Source organism: Grammomys surdaster, unplaced genomic scaffold (genome assembly GCF_004785775.1).
Source record: "Grammomys surdaster isolate TR1022 unplaced genomic scaffold, NIH_TR_1.0 219, whole genome shotgun sequence".
NCBI lineage: Eukaryota > Metazoa > Chordata > Mammalia > Rodentia > Muridae > Grammomys > Grammomys surdaster.
In genome coordinates, this window is record NW_021604664.1 from 2,937,674 (window position 1) to 2,961,804 (window position 24,131).

Below are 24,131 nucleotides of genomic sequence, written 5' to 3' on the forward strand. Positions count from 1 at the left end.
GCTATGGAGAGGGTTCCTAAAATTGAAAGAATAAGCCCACTGTCTATAAGGACCTGCCATAAGGTCCAGGTCTACCTTAGGAAGAAGCTAGGGTAGGCTCAACAGATCACAGTTGCTCAGTTTGCCCATTTGCTGGGAGCTGTGCTCTGGTGGCAAGAGGAGGGAACCTTTCTTTTAAAAAGAGATAAAGTCATGTAACTGAACTAGATGCTCTAAAGAGAATGCTGACCTCTTCCCCTGCACTGAGTTCCATGAAATTCCATCTTCCAGAACAGAGCTTGGGTCCCTCAGCTTTCCTGGCTTATCCCAAGTTCTACTTGCATTAGATCTTTTGGACATTTCTTGTGTTCATGTGATCGGGAGACACATGCCTTTTCCTCTTCCTGTGTGAACCCCAAGGTGCACTATCCCCTCTGTGCCTCAGTAATGAGGACCAGAGTTTGAGTTGTACATTTATTGACAGATGGGCATTTGGGCTGCTTCTGTCTGCCTGCAGTGAACAGTGCTGCATCTGTGAGCAGGCGTCTGTTGGGCTCTTCTTTTCAATTCTGCAGGGTGTGAGCCTGCGCCTGGACTAGATGAAAACTGTTTGTTTTTAAGGGACTTCTGTACAGTTTTCCCCCAGTCCCATGGCACCGTTTTTACCTAGCAGCATGACTGGGGTGCATTTCCCCATATTTGTGGCATTTTTTACTGTTTGTTTGTTTGCTTGCTTGCTTGCTTGCTTTGGTGGTGTTGGGAACTGAAAGAGTGTGGTGCCACCGAGGTACAAGTCCCACAGGTGTGGATCACTGACCTGCTGTGCTCTGATCTGCATTTTTCTGATGATTGAGGCTAAGGAAGGTGCAAATGAGGCTCAAAGAGGGTTCAGCCCAGTGACAGCCAGGTCTCACTGCTGACCAAAAGTGACTGAGATTAGAGCTGAATTCCCACTCAGAGTTCTCCATGAACTACTCCCTTTGAAGTTCCAGGACTTCCCCTGATCTCACTATCCCAATGTGAAACCTTGCAGCCAGCAAAAGTTGCCTGAAGAGGGCCCAGGACAAGGCTCCAGCTCCACTAGATCTTAGTAATGGACTTGTGGGGTCTGCAGAGAACCCCAGGCAGCCACCCTGCATCCAGTACCCCATACCTACCCCTCTTGCCCCATCTCTGAAGATGCAAGGCTCACTCAGCCTTGCAGAAATGCCTGCCCCCTACCCACCCCCTGACAGTGTGGGGAAAAATCCATGCACTTGAGGACTCTGGCTGGGTGTCATCTGTGATACCTGTCAGGGCAACTGCACTTCTACTGCCCCTGCAGGCTACAGAACTCGGACCTTTCTCAGGCATGATCTTGGACTCTCTCCATATGTCCAGATATGGCAGCTACTTCCTGGTGTCACACCTGCTTTGGAAATGCCAAGAGGGGGATCACTGGTCAGGGAGGGATGGTTTTATGGTAAAAAATGAGCCTTGGTTGCATCTGCTTCAGGAGGGTGGGAGCCATCACCTGAGGTCACCCAGGCAGATGGATGAAAACTCTGCTTATGAAGTCACTGCTCCCCTATTAATTAGGGGGGAGGGGGCCCTCCCATGCTGCAGTGGATCTCACCAGTGGCCAAAAGCTTGTCAACATTTTCTGTGGAGAATGAAAATGTAAATAGCTTTCAGATCATTCAATGTCACCAAGGTATGGAAGAAGGTGGCCACACTGGTCTCATTTATCTCGCTGTGGATTTAAAGAGCTTTTTTCTATTAAATTTCCTAAAATTAATGTTTTATGTTGCTCAGAGTAATTTGAACAATTATGGGCTTAAAGAATTGATCATTACAGCCCCTGGGATTCAGCACTCCACACTGGAACCTTTGAAACCCTTCTGATTTATCGCAGCAGCTACTCCACAGGACCTGCCCTGGAACCAGACTTCCAGCTACAGCCCTCTTGAGCAGCCTGGGGTTATCCAGTGGCAGATGGTAGGGAGGGGGAGAAGAGAGGAGTATGTCCCCAGGTGTCCTAGATTGAATGGGTCCTAAGTATGAATTTTGCATATAAGACAGAAAGGCTTTTTTTTTTTATGAGTTTGTTGGTTGAAATTAACTGCCCCCACCTCTTTTAGGCAGGGCACTATGTAGCGCATGCTATTTTTAAATGGAGCTGGGTTTGAACTCTTGATCCTTATGCCTAAGCCTCATAAGTGCTAGGATTACAAGCAGTGCCACCAAACCTGTAGTTAAAATTGCTCCCCCTTTAAAAATTCCTGGGTTTCCCTAAAGATACAGTGCAGTTGCTAGACTCAAAGGTTAACAAGCCCAAGTGAGTGATCTCAGCCTCTCTCCCTCCCCTACCCCGTTTCTCTGCCCTTCCCACCCAAAGCCCACAGGACTCTCCTGCTGGCTAGCTGATGAGCAGATGGGCACAGGGCTGACCCACGCCATCCTTCGGAAGGGGCGTCTCTGTGATCAATCAAGAGATACATTCAAAACACAGGCAGGGATTCAGAATCCTGCACACTCTTCTCTAGGTTACCTAGGGCTAGTCCTTGTCTGTAGCATGCACACACACACACACACACACACACACACACACACACACACACCGCACTTTAAGCCTCCTAGAGTCTGAGGCTCCTGGAGGACAGGCTCTAGAGAGCTGAGGCACAGGATTCTGAATTTCAGATGCATACCTCATTCACGCACCACCCACAGTAAATCCTTACAGATCTGCGCCACCTGCAATCCTGGGGGCAGGACTCCACCTCTCCCCACAAGGGCCTGAAGCCCACTGGTAGCCTAAGTCCTCTCTGTACCTATGGAACCTTTCTGGACACCCACTGGTGAGTAGGGGCTTGGTGGTGAGGCCAGTGTCTGCATTTGGATTCTTGCAGCTGAGCTTGAGCAGAATGGGGAGGGAGACAGGCCTTTCTGATCCCTGCTCCTGTGCAGTCACTAAGCCTCCAGGCCTTTGGGAGCTGGGGAGGATAATTAGATAGCACTCCTATTAGAGTTGTTCAGATAGGGAAACTGAGGTACCTCAACCGTTTGCCCTCAGTGCCACCCCATTTCCTGCTACTTCGGTGCTAAAGTTATAGACAAGGCCATCTGGAGAGAGCCAGCAGGGCTCAGCAGACCGGAGGAGGTCCCAAGGGGACGTTTAGCACTTCATTAACCTGTCAATGCCTAAAAGGTCCCAAGTGGCCTGGGGTGAGGGCCTACAGGTTGACCTGGTGGGTGGGGCTTGAACTGCCATCAGCTCTTCAGTGCCTGTCTCCCTAAAAGAAAATTCAAATTCATCTCTTCCACCTCAGTGCTCAGCCCCTTGCACAGCACCATCCCTCGGCCTCTGCCATGCCTAGTAGATCCCTGGAGTGTGCACACCCTCTTGTCTCCCTCCTAGTACAACTACATGTCCTTAAAACCCCTTCAAGTTAGTCAGTGGTGGTGCACACCTTTAATCCCAGCACTCTGTGAGTTTGAGACCAGCCTGGTCTACAGAGTGAGTTCCAGGACAGCCAGGGCTCCACAGAGAAACCCTGCTTGGCGGCAGGGGATGAGGCAGGGCTCTTTCTCACCTGTCTCTGTGGCATGGTGACTCATATTCTCCCAAGTCCCAGGCAGTTCAGGATAGAGCTATAGGTCTGGGAGTGGAGCTGGGCAGGACTCCTTTACTACAGCAGGTGACCCACTGAGATAAACCCTCCCTACTCTGGACCTCAGTCTCTTGGTGGGCAACAGCCGGTGGATCAGTGTGCAAAGGGTCTGGAGACAGGTTTGTGAAGAGTTCAGGAACCCAGTAATGAGAGTTCCCAGGCCTGGTTCACTATACTCTGTGAATGAACTATGAATGACAGAAGGCTAGTCCTTTAAATTTCCTCTCTGCTCTTTTGGGGCCAATTCTATCAGACAGCTCTCCCTGCCTCTCTCCCCCTCCCTCCTTTCCTTAGGCCTGCTGTCTCCTTAGTGAGAAGGGTGGGTGGTGGAGATATGCACAAGGTGCCTGAAAACATCCAGTGACAACATCGGTTCATTCAGCTGATGTCCATTCAAGAGGCCAAGGTTCCATGGAGATCAGGGGTGGGAGAGCATCAGGAGTGGGAGAGCATCAGGAGTGGGAGAGCATCAGGGGTGGGAGAGCATCAGGAGTGGGAGAGCATCAGGAGTGGGAGAGCAGACCCTCAGTTTCAAGCAGCTCCTCTTGGCCACACCAACAGTTTTCTGTCCTAGTTAAAGCTACTTGCTCGTCCCTCATACTAGTAATCAATCTATCCTCCCCCCTCCTCCCCTCACCCTCTCCTCCTCTCCCCTCACCCTCTCCTCCTCCTCCTTCTCCTCCTCCTCCTCCAGTACCCTGTCCAGACTCCCATTCTAAAACCCTCAGGCAAGGTCAGCCCTGCAGCCCTGCAGAGAAGGTTGAGTGTGTTCCCACCATGTTGCTTCCCCTGGTCTCTACTGTACACAGCCTGACAGGCTGGTGGCCCTGCCTTGACCTTTAGATATCTCTTTCAAGGGCTCTGTCATTTCCGTTTAGGGTTCACAGAAGTCAAGATACTGGCTGTAGGTTACACAGCAAGTTAGCAGGGCAGTTAAGACTAGCTGGAATCCAAACTATAGAAAGCTTGAGTCATTCTGGAGCCTTCTCATGGCACTCCCTGCTATGTTTGGACACCTTGGACATCCCAGACCTCAGCCTAGGAGAGATGGTAGAGACCGTAGTCCCCACTCCCCCTGTGAATGGACAGTCAACCCCACGCCTGTTTCCAGGGCTCAGTGGTTTGGAGAAAAAAAAAAACCACAAAAAAACAAAGAGAACAAATGCCAAATTGATACCAGGGGCCTGTTTTAGCCACTCCAGCACCACTACAATTTGAGAGGATACTCCCTACCCCAGCAACAATCTCAGCTGTACCTTCCAGGCTCACTAAAAACACAGACCTACTAGCACTGAAACTGACAAATTTATTGAAGTCTTGGAAAGAGTGGATTACCAGGGAATAAATAAAAGTCACAGGATGTTTACAGAACCAACAGGTAGCCAAGATCCTGGTTTACAGGAATGATTTTAGCCTACACAAGGCCAAGCTTTGTGTCTGAGACAAATTGGATTGGGAGGACCCCCAGCCCAACCTCCTCTTGTAGGGGAGACCTCCTGGTCTGGGCTGGCAGGACCACCTCACCCCCTGCACAGGACCACAGTCTGTTTGGCAATGGTGTCTGTCCATGGTGCACAATTTTGCTCTGCACCTGAGGAAGGCTATGCCTCAGAAGAGGAATTGTTCTCACCGTTACAGGGTCAGAGACTGCACCTTGGAGACGGAGCTCTAGAAAGCTTCACTCCTCCAACACATTGCATTCCAGAGCAGAAATATCTGGAGACTCCAGGGAGGGAGAGCTGGCAACAGTGGGGAGGAGAGGTCTGCTCCCAGGTTTTGTCAGTGGCCAGGGAGGGCACAAGCACAGTCTCCTACCAAGCCTCATCAGTGATGAAGCAAGTTTTACTATTGTTTTATGCCAGGACTTTAGGTAGGGCCTGGTCTCCTGCCTTGTTGGAAATAGCAGCAAGGGTTAACTGGCCAATAAAGGAAGAGAAATGCTTACAAGAAATAGTCAAGAATCACTGGCTTGTGGACAGCCACCAGGCAGGCCACCCTTGTGTCCAAGGAAGGCCCATGGAGCCCCTCAGCTCCAGAGAACCTAGAAGTGGAACCGTCCCTATTCTCCCACTTGGGAACCCTGTCCTTTCCTCAGAGGTCCTTGGAATGGACAGCATGGAGTGGGGCCAGCTGCCCACTCAGAGGCAGCACCAAGACCTCTGAGTTAGAGCCAGGGAAACGGGGGGGGGGTGGGGTGGGGGGGGGGTCGGTCAGAACTGAGCATGGTCTACTTCATCCAGCCAGGAGGCAGGGCTAGCAGGAAAGTCTGGGTAGCCACCACTGCTCTCTGTGGACAGGTCAGAGCTGGGTCCATTTCCAGCCAGCACCCTCATGGTTGGGGGCCCACCTGGGGGCCCTGAAGGGACAAGGCCCAAGTTGGTGTCTGGGTATACCAGGCTGGAGAGGAGAGGCTGAGGGCCAGGAAGGCTCTGAGGGGCTGCAGGAGATGGGGGGATGCCATAGGGACTGCCTGGGCGAAGCTCTCGGTACTGCTCTGGACCTGCCAAGCCTCCGTGCTCCAGTGGAAAGCTGCCCAGGCCTCCTACAGACCGGCCCAGAGCAGGGGCAGGGTCTCCCAGGCTGCTGTACAGGCCACTAGCAGGCCCCATGTCAGCCATGGACGGCTCATCTGCAATAGAAAAGAGAGCTCGTCTGAGAAGCTCGCGCCTCTATCAGTACACTACAGGTCCTAACGAAACAGAGGAGACTGTCTTATACAAGAAGGAACGGGTTAGCACAGTCTCTTCAGCACTCTCAGGACTTAGGCCAGCTTTCTGCCCCCACCCCCTTCACTCCGCTACCCAGGGCCCCTTCAGCTGCACCCTCCAAGGAAGGCTTTGATCTCTGCTCAGAGAGACTTGCAACCCTGGGAGGGACTCATTTTATAGATGAGAAACTGTAAGGGCCCAGAGGCTGTGCTAGTAACTCAGGTCACAACACACCCCAAACAGAAGTGGGTATTAAGGGATGTGAGCAGCGTTCCTGGTGTAGAAAATAAGAGTTGGGTCCCTCAGAGTAGGAGGAAAGTGTCTTCTCTGCCTTCAGGAAGTTTTGTATTGTATAATTCCAGAGTTGCAGCCGGCAGCCTCAGGAACAGGGACCTCAGGGCCAACGTGAATCAACGTGAACAGAGAGGCAGCCAGAGGACTCAGCCCGGAGGCCAGCCCGAGTTAATGAGGCCAACTTACCGGTGAAGGAGACTTCGGCGTCGCTGTCCTGGCCCTCCTGGATGCTGTCCTTGTCGGACTTGGAACTGCCGCGGGAGCGCTTCATGTTTCGGAAATACTGTCCCCAGCGCTGCCGGCCTGCGTCTTTCTTCAGTCTCTTTTCCTTGGCCCGGCGGTTCTGGAACCACACCTGGGGGGTTAGGGATGGTGAGTGGCCGCCCGGCTTCCCGCGAAGCGCGTGGCCCTTCTGGGGCCGGGGGTGGGGGGACGCGGCCGAGCGCTGACCTGCACCACGCGCATGTCCAGACCGGTCTCGGAGGAGAGCTGCTCGCGCACGTGGCGCGCCGGCTTGGGCGAAGTGTTGTAGGCGCTCTTCAGCGTCTCCAGCTGCTTGGCGGTGATGGTGGTGCGCGGCCGCTTGGCTGTGGCCTCGGCTTCTGCGCGGGACAAACGGTGAGGCCGGCTAGCCCGCTCCGGCTGCGCCAGCCTGCGCCCCGCGCTTCACCCCAAGAGCCCCGCGTCGATCTCTGGATGCCCATGGGGCCCTGGCTCCCAAGCAAAGGCCGCCCATGGCCCGGCTGGCTTCCCGGAACGCAGAGCGCCGGCAGACGGGCTCTGTATTAGGAACCCGCAGCGGTGCGCATCGCTGCCAGACATGGTCCTCGACCCCCATATTCTAAGAGTTTGCGTGAATCAGGTCTTCATGGTCAAGGATGCTGGGCTGCTAATTCTCTCAAAGCGGGCAACCTCCTGTTTCCGCCGATGTGACTGCTACTGCAGGCTCCCGGAGCAGTCTGCTCAGTGCCTGGGGCTTCAGGTCGCCCCACCTCCCAGCACCAAACCAATTCCCGTCCCCAGCCTCCAGGACTGAGCGTTTCCCTCATCACCCGTGAGGGCCATCTCCGCCCACTGACCTCGCTGCTTGGCTGTTTCGTAGTCCGCCTTGCACACCAGCCGGCTGTCTTCCATGAGGTAGAATTCGTCCCCCGTGGCCAGCTGCCGCTTGCAAACCACGCAGGCGAAGCAATGCAGGTGGTACACGAAGTCCTGGGCGCGGCGCACCACCTGCGTGGGCGGGATGCCCAGCTGGCATGCGGCGCACTTGGTCCCGAAGCGCCTGCAGGATGCACAGGGTGCGGCTCAGCCGAGGGGCTCCTTCGCCTGGAGCGGGTCTCAACGCAGACAGCTCCCAGAGCCTTAGGTGTGGTCAGGAAGACTCCGTCAGCCCTGCCCTGCCTCCTGGGGCAGAGCCATAGTACCATGGGTAGCAGAACCTGCTTCTTGCTGTTGGGAAAGATGGGTCTAGAGGGCCGCGACCTTACCTGGCTCAGTTCTCTCAGCTCCGGGAAGCCTGAGCTTCCCACTTCCCAGATATTTAAGGAACAAAAACATATTTTAAGAGGGAGAGTAATTCTCATACAATTCTACAAATTTGGGTTAATTTTGTTTTAATCTAACGACTGCTTTTATGGTTTATAAAATAAACTAAACAGTAATGCTTGGGCTGAAGATTCGGCTAGGCTGGGTGGTTAAGAACACTAATTGCTCTCCCAGAGGGTCTGAGCTCCGTTCCTAGCACCCAGAAGGCAGCTCACAATCGTCTGTAATTCCAGTTGCAGGGGATCCGATGCCCCTTCAATCTTGTGAGGGCACCGGGCATGCATGTAGTGCATAGTATGAATATGTATCCACTCACATATATACATAAAATAAAATTTTATTTTAAACAAGGTCACGGGAAACCCCATCCTGAGCTTGGCCAGACTCCAGGGTGCCCTATGTGGGTAGGGACCTAGGTATGGCACTCACTGCCAGCCTGTTTTCTGCCAGCTCTGCCCCCTTCTACTCTTCCCTGCTCTGTGAAAGCAGTTCGGCAGCCAGCTTACTTAAAGAAGTCGTCTTTGCAGTACACGCTCTCCCCGCGGCTGAAGCAGCGCTCAGCCAGAGGTACGTGGCAGTCACTGCACTTGAGACACTTGCTGTGCCAGTGTCGGTCCAGAGCCTTAAGGATGAAACGGTCCAAGATGTGCTGGTCACAGCCCGCGCACATCGGGATCTCTGTGGATACAAGAATAAGCTAGGTCATGGGACCACAAACGATGCACAATGGCCCCTTCGTCAGATGGAGTCAGCTTGCAGGCCTTAGGGCTGTGCAAGGATCTGTTTTTCTGACACCATCTTCTGTCAGCTTTTGGGGCCACCAGGCTCCCCGGAGAGAGTAGTGCTCAGATATCGTATCCTGCAGTATCCCTCAGTCTCACTGCAGCTAAGGGAAAGTGAACTAGGTCTAGAAATGTGTCCGCAGCAGAAAAGTGACCAGGCTGTCCTGTAAGCTGAATAACTGTTCTACAAAGTGTTTCCAGTGCCAGACAGATCATGTCCATCTCAAACGAAAACCTCACCCTTGGAGTGATCTGGAAAGCCAGGAAAGAAAGAGAGAAAGAAAAAAAGAAAGAGAGAGAGAAAGAGAAGAGAAAAAGAAAGAGAAAGAAAGCAAGAAAGAGAACGAAAAGAAAACATGTCCTTACTAGCAAGGGCAAGAGATCGCACATGGAACTTCATCGCCTTTGGGATGAACAAAGCATCTTAGCTTCACTCTGCAGAGTTCTAGCAAAGTGAGATGTCCAGCGCTGGCCCTTGCCTGCGGCATCTCCGTGTGGATAAATAGGTGCTGGCCTTGCTTGAATGGCAGCAGGTACCTGTGAGTGCACTGGCTATGACTTTCTTAACACACACATATGCTTTCAGATGGATATGATAGATACGGAAGCTCTGCTGTTCAGGTGTGAGCTGCAGTGCACAGTGGGTGACTTCAACTCTCTACACCACCAATTCTTCTAAGTTCTCATCCCCCAGAGATGGCAGGTCTCAGGGAAACTGGGTGGGAAAAATCTAAAGGTGCCTTTCAAGAGCCAGGTAAGCATTTAGGGGATCTTCTTTATGTTCACAGGATAACGACTCCCTGATAATTTAGGAGAGGTTTCTAGAATAAAGGAGAACCATGTTCAGGACCCACACCCACATCAGTGTCTTTACATCTCTAGCTACAGATGGTTAGCTCCAGGCTAGCCTCCACTGGTGGGAGGACATGGAAAAGGACTTCCCCACCTCCCTCCAGCACTGGCCACAAGCCTGCGATGGATGCTGTCCCGCACGGAGCAAAACCACATCTCGAAGTGTGGACGTGGAGATCGACTGTAGCTGTACCAGAGCACCACCAGAGCCGTCGTAAGACCGCAAAGATACCCAGAAGAGAGTGGGGTGTCTGGACCGGCTATACATTGCAGATTCAGCACCCAGATACGGACAGCGCCTCGACCAAAGAGCCAACAGCGGGGGACCCGCTTCCTACAAAAGCCGCAGGCACCGACAAGCCTCCCAGCCTCCAAGCGACTTCCTCTTGCTTATGTTGCACGATGAACTCCAGTCTCAGTAGTTTCCTACACGGGGTTGGAGGGCCCAGTGGAGCCTATGGGAACCACCAGCGCCTTAGAAAGCCTCACGGAGCTCTGGAGCCTAGCTTAACAAGCCTTCCTCCCTCCATTTCTCATCCTCCCCTCCACCTCTTCCTCCTAGCCCCTGTGGATAACCCATCCCCATAAACCATCGGAAAATAGATAAATAAGCCAATAGGTCATATCCGACCCTCCAGTCTGCAAAGAATCCTTTTCCCACTTGCTTCGACCGACCTTCTGTCAGCCTAACTGCCTCTTTCCCCATCGAGTTATACTCTCAGCCTGAAAACGCGGAAAGCGCTCTTATTCCCCAGAACCAAAGCCTGCAAAAAGACTGGTACCACCAAGAAACTGGAGGCCTGGACCAGTCCCACTTTTCCCTGTCATCGATTCTTGACCACCAGCCTAGCGAGAAACTGCTGGTGTAGCCACTAAGATACAACTGAGGGGAGATGTGTGATTCAGCATGACCGGGCCCTAATCCCTCTGAAAACGGGGAAGGGACTGAGTGTAGGCAGTTCCTAAGGAGACATTCCTCCTCCCTGATTCCTGGGTCTTGAAACATCTTCATATTCTCCATCCAGCTCAAGGGCCTTAGCCAGCTCAGAGCTGCAAAGGGTCCCCTAATCTGTTTCTGAATCACCAAGGGCTCCCAATGCCAGGACAACACAGCACCAGGGGGCTACATACTTTGAAGCTTGAGGCGCCTTTGCTTAGCCATGCTAGAACCCCTCAGACACACCCTTGTCCAGATACCCTGGCTTCTGCTGGCCTCCGCGCAAGGGCCAGAAAAAACCGAGGATATTAGGGCCTGTTCAGTGCAGCCTCCCCGTCGGGCACCCACCTCGGCGCAGGTCAGCCCTTCGCGCCAACAACGCCAGCAGTAGGTCTCCGCCCGGGGATTCCCGGGACGGGTCCAGCTCCCCGCGAGCTTCCATGGGGCCGGGTGCCTGGTGCTGCCGCCCTCCGACCCTGAACTTCCCCTGGGTCCGGCGAGGTCACCGCTGCAGAGACTCCGAGCTGGCGTCGGAGCGACTCGTGTCGCTGCTGGGCGCTGTGCCCACGGGAGGACTCTGGGCGCCAAGCCTCCGGCCCGCGGAGGGCGGAGCGGCGGAGGGCGGGGCCGCGGGGCGGGGCTCGGCCGGGGGTCGCAGAGTCGCTCCCCAGGCCACCTGAGGCCACTGGAGGCTCTGTGCGCTTTTCAGCCGGAACCGAGGTGCCTAGAAGCCGTCCGGCTTGCACTTCCCGAAGACGGAGACAGCACGGTAACCACTCAAGACTTCCCACAGATGCTCACCCCTGCCCCAAGCAAGTTCGCTAAGGCCCCCGGAAGGCTGAAGTCTGAGGGAAGTGGCAGGGAGGGGACTGCATTCTCTTTGCTCACGTTTAGCCTCTGAACCGGAGCTGGAAAGCATTGGGACCACACCTGGTCAGCAGAAGGGCAACATGATAGCCACCGAGGGAACGTGGAGGCAAAGAAGCCACGGTAGAGCTGCAAGGAGTTCGATTTGAAGCCCCCCCCCCCCCAACTCTGACACTTCGGGATCCCACCACTGGAACTGCCTCCTGGAGCCAGTGCAGGGAGAAGGAACAATTCTTAGGAGCTTAGGTCTGGTGTCTGCAGGAACACACCAAGACTCTAGGTCAGAAAAGGGTTGAGCTGCGGAAGCCCTGAGATCTATCCTCACTTCCACACCCCAACTCCTTAGAACAATCCCTGCACCTGGATTTCCACATCTAATCCCCATCCGAACAGGTGAGCCCACCAGAACCTATTCTATCCTTGCATGTGCCCTCGCTGAGGGCTCCTAGTACCCAGCCAGGAGACAGAGCCAGACCTGTGCAGTCACTGGTAGGAACCAGAATCCAGCAGGGTGTAGCGCTCTGGCAACTATCAGGGACACCCTAGAAGTGTTTGCAGAATCAGCAAGTTGCTGCCACCCTCCTGGTTCCTCTACTTGCCCTGCTCTGCCTCTGTCCCTAGGACTGTGACTGATCAGAGCACAGAATGGGAAGGATGAATGAAAGAACGCAGGATTCCCACGTGGTCCCAGCACACCTGCTGCCTCAGGAAGAGCCCTGTGCTTGCAGCCATCCCTTCATGTTGCTCTGTACTTGTTATTCCGAGAAGGTCAGAAACACCAGCTTGGAGTGAAATGGGTGCTGGGTGAGCTGGGATGTGAGCCATTGAATGTCAGCCGTTGCAGAGGCAATGGGGTCGGGGCCATGTGTGGCTAGACTAGGGAAGAGGCGGCTCCACACTGCTGGGCATCTGGCTTGCCGCCAACAATGCCTCCATTATTTTCCATCATCCATGGCAATGAAATGGCCCTTGGGGATCAGAGTTCAAGCGGGAGAGTTGGCCTGGGGATCCTTGCTGCAAGTCAAAGCAGTTCTGGAAGGTGTAGGGCATTCAATCTCTAGGGTCCTTTATGTTCCTCAACATCATCTCAGGCCAGCCCCAGGCCTTTCTGGTCACTGTTGACCCTGTAGCCTTCCTGTCCTCCCTGCCTGCTATCACCTGGTATTTTTTTCTCCGAAGCCACTCCTATGCTACTCCCTCCTGGTCACCCCTCTGAATTCTGTCTCTCTCCCTGCCTGGCATGGAGGCCTCTGGGTTGCAATTGCTCTTACCTGGAGTCCTGCCGAAGGTACAGAGGGCAGCAGCTCCAGGGGCACCAGGCCGCTCTCGGTGGCAATCGAGTTCCGCTTTCAGCAGCATGGCAGTCACTAATCCAGTGGTTCGTGCAAGGTGTTCCCTGGAGTGCCGGATCTCCTTCAGACCGTGGCCCACTCATTGGCCTGGCGCTGTCCGTGGTGCTGAAGAAGGCACTATCGTGCTGGGGGACCTTCACCAGCCTGCCCCGCCCCTCCTCTGTCCCCGCCCTTCACCTCTTCCAGGCCTGGGCAGGCGGAGTCAGGCTGGCGTCACTCCAGGACTGAGTCTGACTAGTCTATGATGTATAGTAGCCCTTTCTCAGGACCTTCCTTTACCTATCACAGAATAGCATAGTGGCTCCTGACTTGTTCTGTCCTGGGCTCTGGGCCTTCGTAGTACACGGGTTTGAGAGCCTCTGGGCTGTTATGGACTGCCCTCTCCTGGTAGAATAGATTCTCAGTCCAAAGGCCTGCTTGCAGGCACAGGTCAAAAGCCTCCAACTGCTGCTGGTGGCCTCTAAGAACTCAACCACCTGCAGTCAGTACTCTGCGGGCAGATTTTAGACCCTCCTCTCCAAGCCCCACTTCTGGAAAAGGGTCATGTGTGCAAACCCACCAGCTACTGTAGAGCTGAGGGGTCCTGAGCAGTTCTCTGGTGCCTGCAGGGCAATCTGCCCCAGGCTAGGAACAGATGGGAGGGCCATTTGGTGAGGCTCAGCAGCTTCTAGGTTGACTGGCTGGTCCTCCCAGGCTCTGTGGTTCAGAGACTGTGTGAGGAAGCACCGACACTCCCTGTGCTCTGTTTGTTTGTTTGGTTGTTGGTTAGTTTTTCCAGACAGGGTTTCTCTGTGTAGCCCTGGCTGTCCTGGAACTCACTCTGTAGACCAGGCTGGCCTCAAACTCAGAAATCCACCTGCCTCTGCCTCCCAAGTGCTGGGATTAAAGGTGTGTGCCACCACTGCCTGGCTCCCTGTGCTCTGTTAACAAAGGCACGGAGTGCTGCAGCTCTTAGCTTAGTTAGTTCTCACTCTTCACTGTCTGCTTGACCTCTAGGCTGTTCTCCCAAAAGCCTCTAGTTTTATACAAAAACCCTAGAACTTCAGAGTTGGGTCTGCAAACTAGAAGGGAGGGGGTTTAGAGAATTTCCTGAATCTAGCTTTATATAAAGCTGCTCACACCTCAAAAAACTGTAACAACTTTATTAAATGTCAAATTTCTTTATTCTTACAATGTGCATATTAGAGTCTACTTAAATACAAAATGTACCCCTTTTTTAAGTTAAGAAATTTCATTGACATTTTCATGCCAATTGGCTTTTTACTCAAAATCTTTGCATTAAAAAATAAATAAACATTTAAATTACTGAACTAGTCTAGACATTAGTCATAATACCTCTTATAAAACTTCAGACTTTAGAACAGACTTTACACTTGGCCCAAAGGTGCGTCTGTGCACTGAACAGGGACCTGGAGGAATGCAAGCCTTTTCACTGCAGAATGAACAGTTCAAACAGGGATGTCCGTGGTGTGCTTGTCCCCTAAGGGATTACCTGGGACTGTACAAGGGCAGCTGAAAGTAGGATCTGCCCAGAGTGGGCTTCTGCAAACACCAGCCACGCCAGGGCCACAGTTGGGGAAGCCCCCTTCAACAATGCCCCCCAGTGGTTCAACTGTGGGCTCAAGCATTTCACTGGGGCTGCCCTTTAATAGGCCCAGTTCTCAAACTGATAGACCAGAGGTGTTCATCCTTAGAAACACCGAAGGATGAACTAGCTTGTTTGTCTTTAAGCACAGGGCTCCAGGTTGCAAAGAAGCAACTTCCTGCCACTAGGACGTGAAGTAGGAGGTTCAGGTGGCTGAGTCCAGCCATCGGCCCCAGCCAGGGAGGCCTGGCTCTCAACTAACTGATCCTCCTATGTGATGAAAGGAGGGTTAACAAAAGCCCAAGGAGACAGCTGTCCGTTGTCTTAAGTGGCAGCAGAGACACTGATAATACAGGGTCTTAAATGGTACCTATGTGGGCGATTGTAACTGGGAAGGATGCAAATATAAAGCACAGACTATGCAAAGTGGAATGTATATTTAACCTAGTCACATCCATGTGAGCAGACACGCACGCGCACACACACACTCACTCACTCACAGAAGACTAGCTTGCTTTATCCAAATAAAAAGAAGCTCCTGAGCTATGAGGGTCTCAGTAGGAATGTTTCCAGAAATGTAGACTTAGTCCATTTTTTAAAAAGTCTTTAGGCACAAGTTTACCAATGGGATTTTACAAAAAAATGTATTTAATTTAAATCATTGTTGTTGTTTTTAAGTTATCCTCAAGGCCAGGATGCCTAGTATGCAGGGGTAGCATCCCATGCCCCCACCAGTGTCTTCTGCAGTGTATATGAAAGACATGACAGGAGCTCTAGAGGCTTCCTGGAGACTGCACTGTCCCACAGGGACCAAGTTTGCATTACAGCTTGATCTGGTTATTTAAGACGCAGGGAAGCTACAACATAACTTAGTGGCCTCTAGGCCCTACACCCCACAAGGTGACCAGACTTCCCTGTTCAACTTTAGAGCACCCTAAACTCCCATGAAAGCACAACAGGCTATGCAGGAGCACAGCCCACAGCTGTGGCAGGCGTGTGATATCTGTAGAGGCCTCTGTGCTTTGGCTGCTCATCTCTGGATACTGCGTCAGAGAGAGGGGGTGGGGGAATGGGAGCAAACGGAGACTTGAGGCCTCATGGAAGGAGCAGCAACATGGAAGGCTGTGTGGCTGTGGGGGAACCTGCATCCTTCTACAGGGCCAAATACACACTAGTCTAACATGGAGGCTGGGAAGGTGAGGGCAAGATACCAGCAAGGCAAAAAAAAAAAGTTCCTGTATGAAAAACAAAACATGCATCTCCAGACACTATGCTGGGCACATTTGCAAAATCCCTGATCCCAACATTAAAGCTGCAGGTGTGTGGGTAGTTCAAAGGCTTCCTCTGAGTCGTCATGACTGGCCCAGGTGCTCTAAACAGTTGGGTGGTAGAGCCGAACTTTCCACCGCTTGGACCTTACTCTGAAGAAGAAGTACATGATCATCAAGAACAAGGAGGAGGCCACGTAGAGCACCACACAGAGGCTCATGTCCAGACTGGAGAAGCCAACCCCGAGGAAGGGCACGATTGCCTTGGCCTCCTTAAGTGCCTGGGGCCCCTGAGTGCTCTGGAGTCTTAGGTCCAGCCTGTGCTGCAGGCTCTTGGAAGGGTCAGTTCTGGGGCCCAGTATATGGGGTGGACGGAGACTCTCAGCATCCTGGTGTCTCCAGGACTTCCCCGAGGGGTGAAGATCTTTGCTGTCTTCTTGCTCTCTACCCTGGGCTTTCCGCTCACCAGGACTGTCCTGGTCCACAGAGTATGTGTCCACCAGGTTGTTTCTGCTGTAGTGCTGCTTCAGGAACACAAGCACCTGGCCCTCATTCCAGCTGTCTAGGCCTTTAATTTCCTCATGGCAGGCTGGGCAGAGGTCTGGAGTGGGCCATGGAACCTTTGGAAACTTGGGATCCTCACTCAAATGGCCTAGAAGGGAGGAGAAGAGAGAACCACAGAGAAACCTTTTAGCCACAGGATGCTAGTATGTCTCACCCTACCTAGCACACTAACTGTCTCAGCTTTCCTCCCTCCACCACTCCTGGGCATGCAAATGCCCTCTTCTTTCTGGCAAGCCATGCATACAAAGGAAGTACACTGCATTCCGGACTCTCCTTGCCTCTCAAGGGACTACACTCCTCTGTGACTCACCTAGACCTTCCCTCTTGCACCGGTCCATCAAGTTCTCACTTCGGTGTCCTATTTTGTTTGAGACAGGGTTTCTCTGTGTAGCTCTATTGTCCCAGAACTTGTTCTATAGACCAGGCTGGCCTTGAAATTATAGAGACTTGCCAGTTGCTTACACCACCATGGTCAGCCTGTGTTTGCCTTAAAGTGCCCTTGAGACCTACCCCCTCACTCTCCAGCACTCTGGCTGCTGGAAGCACCCCCCTCCCCAGATACTATCTACTCTAACATCTCTCCACACTCTAGATCCTTCCCCTGACCCCCCAGGCCCTGAAGATTCCTAAAGACCTTAGACTTGACTCCAGTAGGGGAAGTCATGTTTAGACAAAACAGGACATCCTGCAGCACATATGAACCTGGCTCCTAAGTGGAACCTGGTTCCTTGATCTTGCCACCTCCCAGATCATCCCCACATGTGTATAGGCAAGCACACATAAGAGGTCACCCAGCATTGCTCTCCCATGGTTCCTAGCTGTGGTTCACCTTCCCATTCAGCAACATGACTCTCCCAGGGTGTTTGGCCTGGGGCTTCCCACATGCCTACTGTTCCCCTGATCCCTCCCCCGAGATGGAAGTGCACACTGCTCTGCTGTGATTAGCTGTGTTCTTCTGCTCCAGAGTGTGTACAGAGTTACATAAAGGCAGGATCATTTTTGTGTGTGTTATAGGTGCTACACACAGGCTGAGGAGACAAGGCCAAGGCCAGCCAGCACTCCCTGAAAGGAGTCAGCTAGTAGGAGGTGAGGAGGAACTCTCTGAGACACATATCAGGAGTCTTCTAAAAAAAGACACATATCAGGAGTCTCTCTAAAACAAAGCACAGGTCTGACAAGAAGATGGAGACCCAATCTCTATGCTGGTAGTGGGACTAGTGAGCAGGTGAGGAATCTTAGGAACAACATTATACCAGGCTATACAGCCCCTTCCTGCTGTAGCCTAATGATGTGGGTACTTGTGGTGGGGGACAAATGACAACAGGGCCCCTGGATTGGGCAAGGCCCAGCTGGTGTCTTGTTCTGGCTGCCTCAGAGCCAGGCGCCTGGTGGGAGGGAGACAGGGAAGGCATTAGAGAGAAATCCCTGTATAAGGGCCACTAAGGCAGCGCCTTGAGACAAAGCAAATCCTCCACACGAAAGGCACCGTCTGCTCTTGGTGCCAAGAAAAACCAATTTTCTTTAGTGCTTCAGTTGTAATATGCTTTATAATACAGCGGATTAAACAAAAACCAGGAGTTTAGTGACATTTTCCGTTCATCTCTATTAAATTCATTTCTCAGTAGAATTACTCTTAAGCCTAATTTTAATCTGCCGTTGATTTCAGAATAGTAGGAATTACTTAACCCTGACAGATTACATGGGCCCTCTCACGTGTGAGGTTTTCTCAGCAGTCTGAGATGTGTGTGCATGTCTGTGTGCATGTGCTATGTGTGCACACTATGGAAGGGGCCAGGGCACTGAGCATCTTCCTCAGTTACTCTGACGCTCTTAGGTTCTGAAGCAGGGTCTTTCATTGAACCTGGAGTTTGCAGACTGGATTGGGCTAGACTGGCCAGCAAGATCCAGGGATCCTTTCTACCTTCTCAGCACCAGAATTATAGGCATGTGTTGCTGTACCCAGATTATTTTTTTAATAGATCAATTCAGATCCTCATGCTTGCAGGGTAAGAATTTTAAAAATTGAACTAAATCTCTAGTCCCTGAGAACAGATTTTAAAGATAATAATTACTATAGGTTTTTGTTTTGTTTTGTTTTGTTTCTGAGTTCACAATTACTTGTGGTAAAGTTGTAGAGAGTGGTACTGGAGGGAAACATGGGCAAAGAATGAGCCCCATCAGTGTCCACATGGGCCAGGAGCTCCAAAGCCAATGGGACACAATCTGACACAGACACACCCTGAGTAAGCAGTAGCAAGAGGGAACTCACTGTCCTCAAGCACAATGTCCAGGGCACCCTTGGGGGGCTTTAAGTGTGTTGGACCCTCCAGATCCAGGCTCAAGGTTATGTGCCCAAGTGTTGGAATAGCAAGGCCTCTCACCTGCCAGGCGGCTGTTTACCATGTTGTGCTTCCTCCAAAGCCAGAGAACAGCTTGGTCTGGAGTTTTCACAGAATCCATGGACTCCTTAGCCATTTCCTCAAAATGTTCACCACATTCTTTGCACCCAAAGAATGTGCGAATGTATCTCCTCATGGTCTGCAGCACAGCCTGGGGGTCACCTTCAAAGGCTGCAGAAGGAAATAGCATCAGTGCTGCCAGCCTGAGGATCATCAAACCCTGGACCTGCCAAACGGCTCAAACAGGGAAAGATACTAAGAGCGTGGAGTGGCCCCAAATACTCCAAGAGAAGCCATGGGATAAGTTCCCCAGATACCACAGTACAGCTGGGGTGGTAAAGGCTTCTCCCAGTGCACAGGGACAGTAGCAGTCACACTGGGAACATGTCAATAGCATGGGCACTCTGAAGGTTGAGTGCTAGTTCCAAGAGGAACAAGCCCAATAACCCAGATGCCTCGATCCCCATAAGCTTTAAAAGGAATGTGTTAGCATTCCTCAACCATGGCCCTGATTGTCTCTGGTCTTGACCTCAGGACCCACAAAACAACCTAGCTAGCCCCAGAGAGTGTTTTCCCTTGGATCTGCCAGTCTGCCAGCTGTGTGCACTGCCTCCTTTGTCACCTAAAGGTGACACTTGTAGAGGTGAGGCTCTCACTCTGAGCCAGGGGCCATCCTGTTTCAGAATCCACTAGGTCCAAGAGCAAATATGGCTGTGTACAATCTTCCCTGAGCAGATGGGCAGTAACAGTTACCAACTGGCCAGCTGCCAGGGCTCTCTCTTGGAGGTTGACAGGGATGCAGGCTGGCAAGGGCTGCACTCTTTCAAGAGGACTGAGCATCTCCAAATGGTGAGTTTTATTCTTTTGTTTAGATTTTTGGAAGTAGGCTTGTACTATGTCATCCTGGCTGGCCTAGAACTTGCAATAGAGCTCAGGCTGGCCTTGAACTCAAGGCTGTCCTTTTGCTTCAGCCTCCTGAGTATTGGAATTACAGAATTATAAAACTACTGGTGAGTCTTTTCGTTTGTTTTGTTTTTCAAGACAGAGATTCCCTGTGTAGCCCAGGCTGTCTTGGAACTCACTGGGTAGATGAGGCTGTCCTGGAACTCAAGAGATTTGTCTGCCTCTATCTCTTCAGTGCTCAGATTAAAGGCATGCACCACCACCTGGCTGATTTTAAAATTCAAAAGTCCAGCATCTAGGGCCATGATTCTTAGCACAACAGAGGTTTACAGGATAGAAGCGGCAGCTCTGACAGGTACACAGCATTTTCAGAAAGCAATATATCCCATAAGCAGAAGCAAGCAGCCAGAGGTAAGCATGCAAGAAAGAGACTAGCCCCACAAAGTGACTAAGCAGAAAGTGCATTTCCCACTAGGGAAGGAATCTTTCATTCCACAGCAACTTTCATGGGTCTAACTTCTCAATCTACCCTGACCCAGGGGTGTGTCCACAAGAAGCTCTGGGACATGAGGAGTTACACTAGTGCCTTTGCATCCAGGAATGAAAACCAGCATACCATTGTTCCTGCTGACTTTGATTATACCCACTGGTAGCTGGCCAATGCCTGGTGTGAGATACCATTGCTAGACTTGTGACCAGCTTGCCCTCCTCTCCCTACTAGATCTTCAAACATCTGCCTCACATCACAGTAATCCCTCCTCATACCCACCAAACCACTGCTCACTCCAGCTCTAATCTTTAAAGTGGACAAGAACCATAAACCACTACCTGGGGGAGGGTTAGAGCATGCAGGCAGCACTTTAGTAGACGGGTTTAAACCAGCTGTGAGAAAAGAAAACCTCAAAGATTTAATCCTGGTCCCCACATGACCCAATTCCATTGGCAGGGGACTACTTTCCTCATGAGGACAGACTGCTGCAGCTGCCTGCCTGATGTGTGTCATGCAGACATCAAGTGTGTTCTAGGACCTGTCTCTGGCTGCTCCAAACTTTCTTCAAGCACTCTTCGTTGAGCACACATCAGCAGTATTTTGAGGAGCTAGCATGGCAGGAGCATGGAGCACTCATTTCCTTTCGGCAGGCACATAAACAAGAGACTCCTGGAGTTGGCCTGTTTTAGGAGTAGTCCTGATACATTAAGTCACATAGCACTATGGGTCTGATCCCAGTGTCTGGACTGTTTCTGGGGTTTCTCCCTGCTGTGTGCTCCTCTTCCTTCTGATTCCAATGGGAATGTGAGATTAAGACTGACCAACCTCCCAGTATCCTGAACACACCCTTTTGCAAAGTGATTTGGGTGCTTCTGTAATGAAGTGGGTCTATTTTCCTAGCTTTGAGTCTAGACAAACAGAATATAGCTGAACGACAGCCTGCCAAAGCCCTCAAGGTTCTTCCTGATCTTGGTGCCACCAAGTAGGAAGCTGAGTCTAGTCTGCAGGATTGAGTGAATCCAAGCCTTCCTGTGGATGGCCAGCTACCACCACACACCCACACAAGCAATAGGAGGAAATGAAGAATCACGCAGCCCAGCCAGACCCAGCTGCGGACCCATCTAACATGAGCAAGCAAAGTGGTAGGGGTTTGACACCACCACAGGATTATAGGAATTTTATGATGTTATTAGAAGGTACTCTGGATCTCATGGATTCCACTACCGCTTGGTATCAACGTGACTGGACATATGTGGGTCAGACAGACTGAGGCACAAGAGCTAAAGGACAGGCACTTGCTCTACAGCTCCAGGGGCTAGATGGACTGGAAAGTATCCACCTGGCCATATCTAATGTGCTATTGTGGAAGTACTAACAGCTGTCAGGCCCTGTCCTCAGGCCGTGTAGTTTCACTCCTTGTGACAGGCAGTGCCCAGTCTCTGCCTCTGAAACTCAGAATGCACAGGCTTTGTTCCCACAGTAGCAGAGTGGGCCCAGTGAGACCAAGATGACTGAAGTGACGAGCACGACTCTTCTGCTGGCTCCCTCCTACTAAGCCAGCTTCCAAGATGTGAGCGGGCCTTAGAGAAATGGATGGGAGCCTCTAGTGGGACACAGAAGGGACCTGAGGGCCTTGGGGGGAGCAGCCAGTGGGTACTGAGAAAGCCTGGAAGTGGGTCTATCCCAAGTTGAATTGGGTCTCATCATACTGAAGCCGAGAACCCAGGTTAAACCACACTCAAGATTCCTAACCCAAAGAAACTCTAGCTGCTCAATTTGAGGCTAAATTGTTCTAGAACAAATGATAAATGATAGGCCTCAGTAAACAGGGTTCACTTGCCTTATTTTACTGAGTAAATCAAGGTGAGTTTAAAGTGAGGCTGCGATGGCAGAGGATGCAGAGGCCGCTCTCCTGCCTGTCCTGTCTGCACTCTGAGATGCTCACCGTTACACTGACTGTGTCCTCTGCCCCGGAACAGCTATGCGACTGGCAGGCACCTCATACACATCAAGGTTTGCCTTGTGGGTGCTTATGCTGCATCTGCCATGCATTCCAACTAGACAGTGGACACAGAAGGCCACTAGTGTCAGCACGGTTAGGCAATAGTTACCTGTGCCAACCAGCGCTTCTGGATGGGTGGAGGCCTGAACCGTCAAAGTATGAAACAGTTTCCAGAGGGAGCATGGGTAGCCCCTCAACTCCAATCGGCTTCCTTGACATCCCACCCACTTTATGTGGCTGGTAAGAAAGATTCCAGAAATCTGAGGGGAAAACATCCACAAAGAATACAAGATAAATGTTAAAATTAACATTAGCTGCAGGATGCCTCTGGCCTTGAATGGGGAGATGATCACCCAAGGGTACGTATTTATCAAAGCTTCTTCTCACTGCATGCCTATAATCTCAGCACTTGGAATTAAGGCTAGATTTAGTTGGCTAAGACTGGAGAATTGAGTTTGGGGCTAGCCTGGATTACATGAGAAACATCTCAAGAAAGAAAGAAAGAAAAAGATAAAGAAAGAGAAAGAAAGAAAGAAAGAAAGAAAGAAAGAAAGAAAGAAAGAAAGAAAGAAAGGAAGGAAGGAAGGAAGGAAGGAAGGGAAGGAAGGAAGGAAGGAAGGAAGGAAGGGAAGGAAGGAAGGGAGAAAGAAAGAAAGAAAGAAAGAAAGAAAGAAAGAAAGAAAGGAAGGAAGGAAGGAAGGAAGGGAAGGAAGGAAGAAAGAGAGAGAGAGAGAAAGAAAGAGAGAGAAAAAGTCAGTCAGACAGACAGACAGGGAAGGAAGGAAGAAGGAAGGAAGGAAAGAAAAAAGGAAAGGAAGGAAGAAAGGAAGAAATCAAACAATGTAAAACCCAAAAGCCTTGGGTGCTGTGCTGTTTGAAGGCAGCTCTCTGTGTTCTTGCTGAGCTGTCCTTAAACTGAAGCTTCAGTGTAGCCTGCCAGCATCACTGAGGTAAGGATGTGCGCATGAAGTCACCACAGAAATAGGAACACTAAAAATCATGAGGCTTCTCTACTTGGAGACATGGGGCTTTTCCACATGAGGACATAGGGATTTTCTACATGGGGAGACAGTTTTATCCAAGCAGGGAGATGGGGCTTGCACTGTGGTAACAAGTACTAGCAGCAAAGCCAGGAAGGCACCATGGGTGGATAGATTTATTTTTCCTTTCTCCCAACTCTGGGTCCCGGTCAGGCCTGAGCAGCAGAAAAAAATACGTGAAATGCAGGAAATGGGAGTATGTACACTAGACATGGCCAGTGCTGGGACTCACCTGCATTTTGTTGTTGACTAGGTCTAGGATGGCATTGTATGGAATCTTGTCCAGGGGGAGGTTGGCCAGCCACTCCTGCAGTGTCTCCAAGAGCTTCTTGACTGGTGGCCGGCCAGGGAACAGCTAGGAAAGAAGACCCCTTCCTCTGAGATGTTGAGAAAAACTGCCACTACCTACCAAGGTCTGAAAGCAGCACAGAGAGCTATGACCTTGTGACAAAGTCCACAAAGCATGGTCAAAGCCCCACACCAACACACGCCCTGCCTCAGGCAGTCCTTTAAGAAAATGGATTCAACCTTAAGACCAACCTAGAACTGGGGCCTCTTCAAGAACTAGAGGGATACCAGATGGCTATTTCATGACATTAGACAGGGAGACTGCTGGGTATGGTATATTACCAAGTTATCCAGAGCACAGTAGCCCTCAGAAGACACTCCCACATACTTATCCTCTCTTTCTGCAATTCTTCAGTTCTAATAGCCTCTTTTACTACCTCTACCCAACTGCCTTACAAGGTGTAGGAACAAGAAGCTAGCACAGGCAGTGAGGACATGCAGCCCAGTGGCTGACTAGTAACAGTGGAGAGCAAGTAGCTAAGAGAACCCTGCTGGTTCTTTCTCTCTGGATAGTCTATCGTTTGTCCTCTCTCTCTTTCTCTCTGGATAGTCTATTGTTTGTCCTC

General features: G+C 51.4%; 2 protein-coding genes across 3 annotated transcripts in view; both read right to left on the bottom strand.

Annotated features, from left to right (window-relative positions):
- Nucleotides 1-4,914: 4,914 nt before the first annotated feature.
- Lhx3 (LIM homeobox 3) lies at nucleotides 4,915-13,027 on the bottom strand. 2 transcript variants are annotated; one of them, XM_028772956.1, is made up of 6 exons: nucleotides 12,886-13,027; nucleotides 8,683-8,854; nucleotides 7,711-7,913; nucleotides 7,082-7,233; nucleotides 6,818-6,986; nucleotides 4,915-6,258 (listed from the first exon to the last, which is right to left on the bottom strand). In XM_028772956.1, exons 1-6 carry the CDS (start codon nucleotides 12,971-12,973, stop codon nucleotides 5,840-5,842), a joined length of 1,203 nt encoding a protein of 400 aa, XP_028628789.1. In that variant the 5' UTR covers nucleotides 12,974-13,027; the 3' UTR covers nucleotides 4,915-5,839. The 2 variants fall into 2 exon arrangements, with proteins under 2 accessions (XP_028628789.1, XP_028628788.1); XM_028772955.1 differs by lacking the exon at nucleotides 12,886-13,027 and adding an exon at nucleotides 11,096-11,326.
- Nucleotides 13,028-14,092: 1,065 nt separating this feature from the next.
- Nucleotides 14,093-24,131, bottom strand: part of Qsox2 (quiescin sulfhydryl oxidase 2) — a 28,369-nt gene continuing 18,330 nt past the window's right edge. Inside the window, exons 9-12 of the mRNA XM_028772939.1 lie at nucleotides 23,450-23,572; nucleotides 22,287-22,437; nucleotides 18,765-18,953; nucleotides 14,093-16,471 (exon numbers count right to left, since the gene is read on the bottom strand). Of these exons, the coding sequence (XP_028628772.1) occupies nucleotides 15,924-16,471; nucleotides 18,765-18,953; nucleotides 22,287-22,437; nucleotides 23,450-23,572 (1,011 nt within the window). The 3' untranslated portion in view covers nucleotides 14,093-15,923. The remainder of the gene's footprint in view (nucleotides 16,472-18,764; nucleotides 18,954-22,286; nucleotides 22,438-23,449; nucleotides 23,573-24,131) is intronic.

Coding starts and splice junctions, on each gene's coding strand:
- Lhx3 (XM_028772955.1), bottom strand. CDS start 11,189: ATGGAAGCTCGCGGGGAGCTGGACCCGTCCCGGGAATCCCCGGGCGGA. Junction 7,914..8,682: donor TGCAAAGACGACTTCTTTAA/GTAAGCTGGCTG, acceptor TGCATCCTGCAG/GCGCTTCGGGACCAAGTGCG. Junction 6,987..7,081: donor TGGACATGCGCGTGGTGCAG/GTCAGCGCTCGG, acceptor CTAACCCCCCAG/GTGTGGTTCCAGAACCGCCG.